We start from the raw sequence: 14,715 nt of genomic DNA, 5'->3' as shown, positions 1-14,715 counted from the left end.
GAACCACATCTAATCGTTATATTTTTGTTCCTCTCACCCTACAGTGGGATCAAGGAAAGATTTCCATTGAAGCAATGGTCGACAGCGGAGCATGTGGCAATTTCATTGATTCAAGTGTTGTAAAAGCTAATAAAATTCCCAGTGTGTTAAAGCAAATTCCAGTGTCACTCACTTTTATTGATGGTTCTAACTCTTCTTCCGGTCCAGTTACATCTCAGACAGTTCCCTTAACGGTTACCTGTGCCACTGGTCACACTGAGATTCTCAATTTTGATATTATTTCATCTCCAGTTTTTCCTATAGTTTTAGGTCTACCATGGTTGCATCTTCATCAGCCTACTATTCTTTGGTCCACAAGATCTCTTTCTTTGCAGTCTACTTACTGTACAGAATTCTGTCATCCTCCATGTATCATCTCCTTTTCAGAAGTTCATCCTGCTAATCTACCAAATTACTTACACGATTTCGCTGATGTATTCAGTAAGACTAACGCAGATAAACTTCCTCCACATAGGATTTATGATTGTCCTATTGACCTAATTCCTGACAGTCCTATCCCTACCGCTCGGATTTACCCCCTCTCACAACCAGAGCTTATACACCTAAAAGATTACTTGGATGAGAACCTTAAAAAAGGATTTATAAGGCCCTCCACTTCTTCAGCTAGTGCAGCTCTGTTTTTTGTAAAAAATAAGGATGGATCACTTCGGCCGATAATAGATTATCGATCTCTCAATAACATCACTATAAAAAACAGATACCCATTACCACTCATTCCAGAACTCATTTAACGTTTACAGACAGCTAAGATCTACACAAAGCTGGACCTCAGAGGTGCCTATAATCTGATAAGGATCCGCTCGGGTGATGAATGGAAGACTGCTTTCAAAACCCGATACGGACTTTTCGAGTATTGTGTAATGCCCTTCGGTTTATGTAATGCTCCAGCAACTTTTCAGTGGTTTATTAACGATATTTTTCATGATCTACTCGACATTTGTGTTGTTATTTACTTGGATGACATTTTAATTTACTCTGATACTCTGGAAGAACATCACAAGCATGTGCGTTGGATTCTGGCTAGGCTCAGAATTCACTCTCTATATGCAAAACTTGAGAAGTGCGTCTTCAGTCAGACGACCATCTCCTTTCTTGGTTATCAAATCACTCCCGACGGAGTTCAGATGGACCATACTAAAGTGGATTGCATTCTGACCTGGCCTCCTCCCCAGTCTAGAAAGGCCCTCCAGAGATTCCTTGGATTTTCTAATTACTATAGAAAATTCATTAAGAATTTTTCATCAATTGTGAGACCACTTACTAGTTTAACTAGTTCTAAGATACCTTTCATTTGGTCCAAGGAAGCACAGTGATCTTTTGATACACTTAAGCTCAGTTACACCTCAGCTCCCATTCTCCAACTGCCCAACCCAATGTATCATTTTACTTTGGAAGTTGATGCCTCACATTTTGCTTTGGGTGCTGTACTTTCCCAACGACCAACATTATCACATCCACTACATCCTGTTGCCTTTTATTCTAGAACTTTATCACCAGCTGAAAAGAACTATCCGATTGGTGAGAAGGAACTGTTAGCAATAAAGGATGCTCTCGCAAACTGGAGACATCTTCTGGAGGGTTCCACACACCCTATTACTATTCTCACAGACCATCGTAATTTACAACACCTTAAAACTTGTAAAACTCTTTCCGCCCGTCAAGTCAGATGGAGTTTATTTTTCGATCGATTTGATTTCGTCATCTCATACCTCCCGGGTACTCAGAATACTAAAGCAGATTCTTTATCTCGTATGAATGAAGATCAATCCATGGAGATTCCTCCACTTTCCATTATTCCCTCCAACCGATTCATTGGAACAACTTTGACATTTAATAAGTTGCTCATTCAAACTCTTTCCAAAGACAGATCTCAACTGCCTAAAGGTCTACAACAAGAGTCTAATGGACTATTAACGTTCAACAACAAGATCTATGTCCCACCAAGTTTACAACTCATACTATTAAAACAACTCCATGACGCTCCACTTGCAGGTCACCCTGGTATTAGTAAAACCCTTCATTTAGTGAAGAGAAATTATTGGTGGCCTCATCTGACAAAGACTGTTCACGACTATGTTAGTTCTTGCCACACCTGTGCCACCAACAAACATTCAAGGAAGCCTCCCTATGGCTTATTAACCTCCATCCCAATACCTAATAGACCTTGGGATGTTATTTCCATGGATTTCATAGTAGATCTCCCTAGATCAAATGGAGCAAACACCATCATGGTCACTGTTGATATATTAACCAAGATGGCCCATTTTGTACCTTTGAAAAAATTACCTACTTCTCAAGAAACAGCAAGGGCTTTTATATTTAATATTCTTAGATTACATGGTCTTCCATCCCAGATCATTTCAGATCGTGGGTCACAATTTATTTCCAAGTTTTGGAGAGCCCTTTGCCAAACATTACAAATAGATCATCGCAGGTCTACTGCTTATCACCCTCAAACAAACGGGCAAACGGAACGTGTCAAACACTTGAACAGTATTTGCGCTGTTATTGCACTCATCTTCAAGATGACTGGTTCCACTTGCTTCCACATGCAGAATTTGCATATAACAATGCTTCCAGTTCATCTTCTCAGTTTTCACCCTTTTATGCAAATTACGGGTTTCATCCTAATAGTTTGCCATCCACTTTTCTTCCAAATAATGTTCCTGCTTTTGAGAATTTCTTCTCAACCATAAAAAACACTTTAAATACCCTTCGTTCTAACCTTGAAGCTGCTCAAATTAGACAGAAGAAATACTATGATTCTCATAGAACAATACCACCTTCATACAAGATTGGAGATTTGGTATGGTTATCCACTCGGAATCTGCGACTTAATATTCCTTCAAAGAAGCTTGGTCGTCAATACACAGGACCTTTCCCAATTTCTCATGTCATCAACAAAAATGCTGTTAGATTACTTCTACCTTCAGAATGGAAGATTCATCCATCCTTCCATGTTTCACTAATTAAGCCTTACAAACCTAATCCCTTTCCAGATAGAGATCCACAACCTCCTCCTCCAGTTCAAGTTTTTGGTGAAACTGAATATCAGGTAGAGAAGATTCTTGATTCTAGGAAGAGAGGATCCTCTATTCAATATTTGATTCGTTGGAAAGGCTATTCTCCCACAGATGATTCCTGGGAATGTTCTTCAAATATTCATGCTCCTCGACTCATTAAGCAGTTTCATCAGAAATATCCTGATAAACCATCTCTTACTGGGCGCCCCGGAGGTGCCCCCTTGAGGAGGGGAGTATGTAACGCCGTCAGCGTTATTCCTTATACACGGAGCGCAGACTTGTCACTTATGACAGCTGCGCTCCATTCAGACACACGTCCGCGTCACTTCCGGTGCGCGGACGTCTGCGCTCCACGTTGGAACGCGGAAGTGCGTTCCAGCGTGTGGCGCCCAGCTCAGCCCACAGCCCGGGCTATTTAAACTCCCGGGAATGGCGGCAGGGTGTTCGGATATTCCTGTTGGACCCTGCCGCCACCTGGGAACCCTGAACAAAGCTACAGAGTCCCTGTAGCACCTCTCTCCACAGCACACCTCTTCAAAGACCCAAGACTTCGGTACATACTGGGTAAAGACTCACCACTAGTGCATACTACATGCTAGATACCACCACCACCTGTGCGGAGATCCCTGGTACAGACTACCTCCTAAACCGCAAGTATATCTAAACCAAACTACTGCTGTATAAAGATACCACCAACACCTGTGCGGACATTCCTGGTACAGACTACCTCCTAAACCGCAAGTATATCTAAAACCAGCTTGTTATGTTAACAGTGATTGCTAGTATATCTCAGGACTGTATCTTTCACTTTATACTTGTTACTATATACTAGCACCAGATACAGCAGAGTTACTTCACGCTATTGATACCAGTGTGGTGATATTCTACAGTACCTGTAATTCTACTACCCTTATTTGTTGAATTTACTTAGACGAGACTTTATCCTTGTAGTATCTGGATTGTGTCCATTATTTAAGCTTAAGAGGAATTAAGCTATTACCCTTATGTTTTGCTTCCATTAGAGGATATGATGATATAACCCCAAACTCTTATTGTTCAGTGAGAGTGAACTGGTGGTTGATTTCTGATAAGCCTCTACAGCTGGGGTCTAAACTTTAAATAGAGTCTTCTCACTGTCAGGGTCATAACAGACGCCAGCTAATTGATCTACAGGTGGTCAAGACACGGCAAATAGCTGTATAGAAAATTTGACAATTCCAATATATATTGGTTTATCCACCTGTACAGAGGTCCCTGGGGGCTCAAGCCACTGTAGGGTAGAGAAGGAGAGACGTGGGGAATGAGGATAGGCAGAATTGGACAGATGAATAAATGCTCTAGGCCATATTGCTGTGAAAAGAATGACAGAATCTTTAGATGTAATGCAGGCCAGGCAAGCTGTTTATCCCAAGGTTAACAAATGTCACTACTCCAGAGAGTCAATTCAAACAAGCATTAGTGCACGGTCCTAGAGTTAATTCCTATAGTTGGCTGCTTCTTTGTGTTAAAATAACATATAGCTCTTCATCAGAGATTCTATCGACCTTGGCACTCATAGAAACATAAAATAATAATAGTGCAGCGCAAAACAAACAATTTTAAACTATACATTCAGAAAGTTAAAACATATGATATATGATATATAATTAAAAATTATATAATAGAGTCCATATAAAGTGCTCAAGTGCAAAAAGATGATCCAAATCGGAATATAATAGTGCAAAAATCCGTTCCCAATTAACCTGCATGCAATTTAGGTTAGTCTCATATCTCTGCTGGTATGGTGGTGGTTTCTAGCTGGCAGGTGAATATTTAGACAGAGGTGCTCTCTCTCTTAACTCCCTCTGTGCCAAGAGAAAGAACTTTCCCAGGCACTTTAATAAAGATCATCTCTCTGCCCCTCCTACTGCATATTGGGATATGTAGTGTAACCATCATAGTGTAGCCAATATATGCAGTCTCAAACTACAACTGCCAGGATTCTGATTACATTAATGTGTTTCGCTTTGGGATCACGTAGCTTCGTCCAAAGTGAAACGCGTTTATGTCATCATCGTCACGTGATGCCAAATCCACCATTCCCTGGAAAGAAGCCAGTGCAAGCCTGGGATGGTGAGATAGTCACTGGTCTCCTAAAACAGGGCTCAAAATTTCAAATCCTGAGCTACTAGCCAGGCCTCAAGAGTTACTTGCAACCAGTTGCCCCACCTAATTCATACACTGCCCTGGGCCTAATTGCACCCGTAAACATGCCATCGTAGATTATCTCATGGAATGACAATGTTTTATGCAGAATCAAGTTACAAAATTAAATATTACCAACAACAACTTTAACAAAATGGGACAGGGCACTGGGGGCAGACCAGAGGGACAGGGCACTGGGGGCAGACCAGAGGGACAGGGCAGTGGGGGCAGACCAGAGGGACAGGGCACTGGGGGCAGACCAGAGGGACAGGGCACTAGAACTGGGTCTCTTCCCCATTCTCTTGCTGTCTCCTCAAAAAATCAAAAAATGCAGCGCTAAAAAATGACTGATGAAAAGACAGTGATGTCTATGTTGAACACACATATAAATAAACAAAAAAATGTGAGTCCATGATGGGTGAATAATTCATATAAATAAATAGTGTGATGAGACACCATAGACCTGAGTCTTAATGTTTATAAGATTAAAAGTCCATAAGGTGAACGTGAAATCAGAAATCAAGATGGTCAATCAAACGACAGTGATGAGGCACCCACGGTGATTCTAATTAATCTGGAATGTTAGTGATAACGCCCACCACCAGGAGGGAAGGCTTACCAGATGCGATGGATCCAAGTGAGCTTATGCCCAAAGGATCAGTAAAGCTTTGTATATACAATGGAAGGATATACCAGGACACACCAAACAGAGCGACCAGCAAGTAACGGTGGAGTCTTCGCTTAGTAACAGGTGGAAGGGATAACCTCAGCTGGGAGATGATTCATGGGAGTTGGAAAACTTGCCCAAAGTATGTGGAGGAAAATAAAAGGCACATAGCGTGATACCGTAAAAATGGGAAAGTTTTAATGCCGGTTAAAAACACTTACAATTTGGTTGATAAAAAGGACATCAATGTGGAAAAGTGCATGGCAGCAGTAGAGTCCCGACTAGTTTCGCTATAACTAGCATCATCTTGCTGTCTCCTCTGCAACTCCCATCCATCCTCTCTCTCTCCCATTCATCTCACCATCAGGAGCCTGTGTGTGCGGCTCCACGCTTGCATGTCCCCACTCCCCCCTTTTATTCAGGCTGGCAGAGAGGAGAGGAGCTGCAGCACAGCGGGAGGGAGTACAATCCAGCGCCGACATCCACACAACTGCACAGCCATTGACACCATAGCACAGTGCACACTGACAGCGCACAGCACACATTGAGACCAGTCTGTTCACAGTGCTCAGGCTAAACTGTTGGACACTTACATAGAGCACCAGGAGAAGAAAACTGCACAATCTAGAAGGCTGCTGCTCTCATGTCAGGGCAACTTTCAGTGAGCGCTGCACCGGAGTGGTAATTTTTGCAATCCTCCACCTCACTCATTACTTTCTCCTCTCCAGCTACATTGGCCCCTTCCCCTCGTACGACGTTACGTCCCTATGAGCGGGACTTCATCAGCGTGGGGTGAAAAAAGGCAGCCTTTTTTCACCCCACGCTGATGAAGTCCCGCTCATAGGGACGTAACGTCGTATGAGGGGAAGGGGCCACGTGTGACGTCAACCGCGATCGCCGACCTAGACTGAAACCCATGCTCTTATGGATGTTTTATGCTGTTTCGCTGCACTCGTTTGAGAGTGCTTATACAGTGAGTGTATTCGTTTTTTATTCTTAAATAAATGTATTTTGGCTTCAGAGAGCACTAGATTTCCTCTCCTTTGTTTTTTATGCCCTGATTGCCATGTCCTGATCCTGAGTCTGACTGATATCGTGGTTCTACTGCTGCATTGCTTGCTGTCCTCTGAGAACAGGTGGTTCTCTGATTATGCTTTGTGACCTATTGCAGGTCGAAGTTGTAAGGTGAGAGGCCATTCCTGCTATTTGGTGGAGGTTCCTTCTGGATATCACCCTTTGGATTTTTGCACTATTATATTCCGATTTGGATCATCTTTTTGCACTTGAGCACTTTATATGGACTCTATTATATAATTTTTAATTATATATCATATATCATATGTTTTAACTTTCTGTATGTATAGTTTAAAATTGTTTGTTTTGCGCTGCACTATTATTATTTTATGTCAATGTGAGGTGTTTTATTTGAATTTACCTTAGTGCTGGCTCGCATTTTTTAGTTTATATTTACATTCCAGCGCTGAATAATTTTTCTTTATTAGTATATTACTCATAGAAACAGACAGTAACTGATCTGAAAACATTCCGCAGCTAAAGCCGGTATGTCCCCCAGTGACTGGCATTGTTCCAAGTAACCACTAGTCACTACCCTGCCATACCCATAGGGTGTGTGGACAGATTTACATATTGGCTTATTGTGTTTGACAGCTAAGCAAGAAAGGGTCTAATCAGCCGTGGACATTTATAGGCTGTGTGACTGACCAAATGCTCGGAATGTGTATGTGGGCACATTACCCCTGTAGAACGACCATTCACTTTGCTGTGATATTGCTCCTGCAGATGGGTCGGTACCGTTCACCCCCCAGACACGGAGAGCGTCTTTGTTGTGCTGCCTAGATAGTCTAGGACAGCCCTCAAAATTTCCACTCGCCTACTAGCATTTGGCGAGTGGATTTAAGCTGGGGGCGAGTGATGACAGGGCTGCATGTCCAATCTCCCTCCAATCTGTGCCTACACTTAGAGTCCCGATGAGATTGGCGGTTGAAGAGGAAAGGTGCATGCTCGGGAAAAGTAGTCTGTTTAGCCACGCACAGGCAGAGCAGTACACAGGTGCTCTCCTTACAATTCTCATTAAGCCATGGGACCTAACAGTATGACCTCTCTGAGCCTGCCCCCCTCCCCCGGGCCCCGACCAATGTAGCTGGAGAGGAGAAAGTAATGAGTGAGGTGGAGGATTGCAAAAATTACCACTCCGGTGCAGCGCTCACTGAAAGTTGCCCTGACATGAGAGCAGCAGCCTTCTAGATTGTGCAGTTTTCTTCTCCTTGTGCTCTATGTAAGTGTCCAACAGTTTAGCCTGAGCACTGTGAACAGACTGGTCTCAATGTGTGCTGTGCGCTGTCAGTGTGCACTGTGCTATGGTGTCAATGGCTGTGCAGTTGTGTGGATGTCGGCGCTGGATTGTACTCCCTCCCGCTGTGCTGCAGCTCCTCTCCTCTCTGCCAGCCTGAATAAAAGGGGGGAGTGGGGACATGCAAGCGTGGAGCCGCACACACAGGCTCCTGATGGTGAGATGAATGGGAGAGAGAGAGGATGGATGGGAGTTGCAGAGGAGACAGCAAGAGAATGGGGAAGAGACCCAGTTCTAGTGCCCTGTCCCTCTGGTCTGCCCCCAGTGCCCTGTCCCTCTGGTCTGCCCCCACTGCCCTGTCCCTCTGGTCTGCCCCCAGTGCCCTGTCCCTCTGGTCTGCCCCCAGTGCCCTGTCCCATTTTGTTAAAGTTGTTGTTGGTAATATTTAATTTTGTAACTTGATTCTGCATAAAACATTGTCATTCCATGAGATAATCTACGAGGGCATGTTTACGGGTGCAATTAGGTGCAGGGCAGTGTATGAATTAGGTGGGGCAACTGGTTGCAAGTAACTCTTGAGGCCTGGCTAGTAGCTCAGGATTTGAAATTTTGAGCCCTGGTCTAGGAGACCAGTGACTATCTCACCATCCCAGGCTTGCACTGGCTTCTTTCCAGGGAATGGTGGATTTGGCATCACGTGACGATGATGACATAAACGCGTTACACTTTGGACGAAGCTACGTGATCCCAAAGCGAAACACATTAATGTAATCAGAATCCTGGCAGTTGTAGTTTGAGACTGCATATATTGGCTACACTATGATGGTTACACTACATATCCCAATATGCAGTAGGAGGGGCAGAGAGATGATCTTTATTAAAGTGCCTGGGAAAGTTCTTTCTCTTGGCACAGAGGGAGTTAAGAGAGAGAGCACCTCTGTCTAAATATTCACCTGCCAGCTAGAAACCACCACCATACCAGCAGAGATATGAGACTAACCTAAATTGCATGCAGGTTAATTGGGAACGTCGTTAACTGCATAAACGCTGTTTAGGGCCCCAACAATAGCCAGCAGAAAAACATATCAAAGGGCTGCCCCTCCTGTAATAATTGTTCTGCAAGCCTCGGTTGTTCCCCTGCCCCCTCCTATATCATCCTACCTCTTTTATGGACAGGGCATACTCAGTCGGTCTAAGACTAGCATTGTCGCTATAAATGCGCTCTGGAAGTATAGTTCCAGCACTTAGTAGATTACATTTTACTACTTCTCACTGCTGCACTTGAAGTGGCCTTCTACGGTTTATGCTGATCTGGACACTAAATGTCATCTTATGCCTATTCCTTACAAACACTTTGGGGGTTATTTATGAAAGGAAAATCCACTTTGCACTGCAAGTGCAAACTACAAATGCAAAGTGCGCTTGAAATTGCACTGAAAGTGCACTTGGAAGTGCAGTCACTATAAATCTGAGGGGTAGATCTGAAATGAGGGGAAGCTCTGCTGATTTTATTATCCAATCATGTGCAAGCTAAAATGCTGTTTTTCATTGTCCTTGTATGTCCCCCTCGGATCTACAGCGACTGCACTTCCAAGTGCACCTTCAGTGCAATTTAAAGTGCACTTTGCACTTTTAGTCTGCACTCGTAGTGAAAAGTGGATTTGCCTTTAGTAAATAACCCCCTTTGTATGTTAAGTTGTGTCATTACATTTCCATTGTTAATCCATTTTATGTTTGCCTAGTTACCAACCATATTGAGCAACAATATATTAAGTTTGCCTTTACTACCTGGTTTGGTGCTTGTTTTCTTTGATATAGCGCTACTACTAGGTACTAAGTAGTCACTTTCGATGACATTCAAGTCAGTAACACTTGAGATTCAGGCTTGAAGATCAATTAAAACACCCAACATTATATATTTTCTGAAGGCAGACACCTGAGAGAATAAAATAGTGGTAGTTCCAATTTTTCATTTTTAAATGCTTGAGTGCAATGTTCATTTTTTTACACTCGTTAAACAATGTTTTGCTAAAGTTTGTATTTCATCACATAGGGGACAAAAAGTCCCTATGTGATAATTTTTTTAGCTATAGGTTGTTTTAATGACCCCTTAAAGACCCCAGATGTCTCATCGGCCCTCAAATGAAGCCAATGAAGCACAGATCATGCTCAGTTAGCGTCTTCCTTGGCCATACTGGCTGGGAAAGGTGAAACCAAGGCCTGGAAGTTACATTTTACACTTCTGAGTCATTAACAAGAAGTAGAGATTATTCATATACTTCTTTTCTACCTGGCAACACCTGCCATGCTGGTCACAGTCTACTAATGGGCCAGGGAAAACATAGCAGGGGTATGCTCGGGGGATAACTGGCAGGCATAGGGATGTGTGAATGCGATTGGGCAACAGGATTGACAATTCACTTTTCAGATCTACACAGACTGCTGCAGCTACCGGGAGCCACAGACCCCTGCAGCCAACATATAAAAATATATGGCATATAACAGTGGTGTTGAAAGAGTTAAAAGGACTATCACACCCCCCCCCCCCGTTAAATTGTAATTTTGCCCTCTGATAGGGCACTGCAGTCAACATGAGTGCTGCTGCCTCAGGAACAGCTGATGCCGCGTACACAAGATCATTTTTCAGGTTGTTAAAAACAAAGGGCCAGATTCACAAAAGAGATACGACGGCGTATCTCCTGATACGCCGTCGTATCTCTGAGATACGATTGTCGTATCTATGCGCCTGATTTATAGAATCAGTTACGCATAGATAGCCCTAAGATCCGACAGGTGTAAGTGACTTACACCGTCGGATCTTAGGCTGCAATTCTAGGCTGGCCGCTAGGTGGCGATTCCATTGCGGTCGGCGTAGAATATGCAAATGACTAGTTACGCCGATTCACGAACGTCCGCTTTGCCCGTCGCTCTAAATTTACGTAGTTTCCGTAGAGATACGTCGCGGAAAACTAAGCATGCCCTTAGGTGGTCTAACCAATGTTAAGTATGGCCGTCGTTCCCGCGTCGAATTTTTAAATTTCACGTCGTTTGCGCAAGTCGCCCGTGAATGGCGCTGGACGCCATTTACGTTAACGTCTAAACCAATGACGTCCTTGCGACGTCATTTAGCGCAATGCACGTGGGGAAATTTTAGGGACGGAGCATGCGCAGTACGTTCTGCGTGGGAACGCGCCTAATTTAAATGGTCCCCGCCCCATTTGAATTAGGCGGGCTTGCTGCCGGGCGGATTTACGCTACGCCGCCGCAAGTTTACAGGTAAGTGCTTTGTGAATCAGGCACTTACGCTGTAAACTTGCGGTGGTGTAACGAATGTGCTTACTCTATTACAAACGGTAGTTTTACCAGAACGAGCGCTCCCGTCTCATAACTTGCTTCTAAGCATGCGCAGGTTTTTCACATCGTTAAAGCCCACACACGATATTTTTTTACAACCCGAAAAACGACATAGTTTAAAACGACGTGAAAAAATAGAGAATGTTCGTGTGTACGCGGCATAACAGTATCGTTTGCAATTACATCATTGGAAGTACGGTCTCAAATCAGTACTAAGTAAATTTAAAAAGCTGGATATATTTAAAAAGATTCTACAGTGTTGGTGACGAAAAAAAATAAATAAAATAATTGTGAGCGGGCTATTTAAGTAAACTTTTATAGAGTTATGTATGATCCTGTGAATTGGATTGGGGCATGGTGCCAACCACCATTGTATGCACATATGAAATTACCAGAAAAGCTAAATACACACTTAAATATAACTGTAAACTGTTTTCAAAGTGATACTGCCATTTCCTATTTCTGTTTACAGATTCCTAGGTCATTTGTGAACTCATTCGATGCAGGTTATAACGCTGATTAGGTGTTCAATAAACGGACTGGAGGCACAGACGTGAGTCAGGATGCTGCAAAAGTTAAACCAGGAAATAAGTGCCTGTCTGGCTAGGAAGTGTAACTGGAGGTGTGTACCTAATATGAATAATTGCAAAAGAATATGTTTTATAACAAAGTGGAAGATAGGTATATAATTGAGTATTTAGCTGTTTGCCTAAATTTCTGCTTTATATTTCTCACTGAACTGTTTTATACATTTTATTGAAAATATAGAACAAAGACATATATGTAGTTTTGCATATTTGAAGTATGTTTTGTATATGTAATATAAGAAAAGTATTAATACGGTAACTATGCAATGGTGCATGCAGTATATTCTCCCTGCAACTAAATATGTTCTTAAACAATATGTATATACAGCAAGTATACAGTACATAGGATCACAAATAGAACAAAAAAAAAAAAACAATAAGACTAGACAAAGGGTTGAAAGAAGTCCTAAGGCTCTTTATATTTCACCTTACGTTAAATCATCACTCTTTCTCTTGTTTAGTGGTCTTTATATCAGGAAACGCATTTTTAAAAACAGACCATTCTGTACATTTCAACAGTCATTTTTTTGAAAACAATCAAATGACAAAATTGGCCAATTGATAAAGGTGTCTGAACCCATGTTCACACTGGCCTGCGGGAATGAATCCGCGCGTGTCAGTCCCGATTTTGGCCGCGATTACAGAGACATCTGTGCAGGTGCACAGATGTCAATGTAAATCACAGCCCGAAATTCCAAAAAGTTGCTCAGAAACTACTTTTTGAAATCGGTGCAGCGTCGCACCGATTAGGACGGTGCAATTGCCAGCAAATGCCACCAATTTGACATGTCAAATCGCATCTCAAAACTCACCAGTGTGAACCAGGGCTGAGACAAACTTTATCTTTACTTGAGCATTTGTCTACAGTGGTCAATCAGCATTTAAACATTTTAATTTTCCAAGCTGTGGGGGGTGTGGTAGACAGATAGAAGCTGATTTGCTGCTATGGGCGAGTGCGCTAGTTTAGACAAAACTTGTCTCAGATTTTTTTTCAATTTCACCCAAAGGGTGAAGCTTGTGCACAAGAGTGTTCTCAATTAGATGGACCTAGGGCAGCATAGTGCCTAAATATGACCCTGATGGAGTGACACTGACAGCCAGAGGAAGAAATGAATGAACAGACAGGACCAGGTAACCATGGTATTCTAATATGCATACCCAGCTAAATATCACATAATTTATATGTAAAAAGAAAATAGAGCATTTAATAAAATACCTGTGACATTAATGTATCACATCCTTGACTCATTCCATATCCAATTGATATGCCAAATATATTAATAACCTGCAAAAAAGATGCATTGGTGAACCATTCAGAAATGCTTTGTACAATGTAGAGGAGCTGTAAAAACTGATTGCACAAATATACTGTAAATACGGTTCTTACAAAAAAAAAAAAAAGAAAAACACTAGAATGTTTTATTCCTATTGCATAATATAATGCATTTTTATTTCACCTTCTCAAACAAGTGGTCATGATCCCTGTATCAGGGTCTGAATATATCCCTATTCACTACTTATTTATTCAAAACCTGTAAAGTGCAAATAAATGTGTACTCGCATAAATACAGCAAATGTTCCATGGGAGCTATAGTTAGAAAAATGAAATAGATCAGAATAGGTAGAAAAAAAATTAAAACTATTCAAAAAAATATGGATAGATGGGTTACTGGGCATAGGATGGATTTATATGTGTGCCTTGCTTTGTAATGCAGCACCCTTCTAGAGTAGGCTGCTAGACAATTGTAGAAACAAATATATATAACAGCGCTTGCAGTTGTAATATAATATGATGGACAACAACAAATTTAATTGTCAAAGTGAAATGCATTCTCTTGCAATGTGTTAAAGTGCTCCAAATATGTAAAAAGTGCTTCATATACATGACCAGTGTAGATAAGATGTCCCACCTTGTTTTGTGTCTGCCCGACCATGAGTACTCACCATCCCCCTTGCTATTAACTAAATTAAAGCGGAAGTAAACCCAATGATTTTAATAGTTTCCAATTTCCCGGCATGCCAGAAATTCTAACTGTCTCATTGGCTGTGCTCTCAACCAAACTGTCACACCATCCAATGGCTGGTGTCATAACTGATCACATGTGCAGCATCATGGCAGCATCATGGCAGTTGAAGATTAAACAGAGGCCAAGATGGCAGCTTCCTTGGCTGAAAATGATAGGCAGGTTTACTTCCACTTTAATGAGGCCACACATGAATTGGAGTACAAATGGCCATAGCAGCCTTTTTATTAACAAAAACAGCTTATCAGCCTGTTGGTCTTATGACGGCACCCAGAATTCCAACGTGTTCCTCTTGCACCACTGCAGGACCTTTTACCATACCAGGCCTCCAGCCATGACACACAAGCTCGGAGACAACCCACACCAGCAGTGCAACCATTACCGTATTCCAGCTAACCTTAGTAACTGGAATACACCAGAGGGGCACATACCACTGATGAGCCCCCCCCACACTTCCATCTTAACCGTATTTTCTTCCAACGTCAAAAGACCAACCACCACCACC

At 42.3% G+C, this 14,715-nt stretch overlaps 1 protein-coding gene across 1 annotated transcript in view; it reads right to left on the bottom strand.

Moving 5' to 3' along the window:
* LOC120926664 (multidrug and toxin extrusion protein 2-like) overlaps positions 1-14,715 on the bottom strand; it is a 209,983-nt gene that overhangs the window by 144,353 nt on the left and 50,915 nt on the right. The window contains exon 3 of the mRNA XM_040336788.1: positions 13,403-13,471. Within this exon, the coding sequence (XP_040192722.1) occupies positions 13,403-13,471 (69 nt within the window). The remainder of the gene's footprint in view (positions 1-13,402; positions 13,472-14,715) is intronic.

This window comes from Rana temporaria, chromosome 2, assembly GCF_905171775.1.
Source record: "Rana temporaria chromosome 2, aRanTem1.1, whole genome shotgun sequence".
Lineage (NCBI taxonomy): Eukaryota > Metazoa > Chordata > Amphibia > Anura > Ranidae > Rana > Rana temporaria.
Note: the sequence above shows the minus strand (reverse complement) of the source record. Positions and strands in the feature narration are given on the sequence as shown.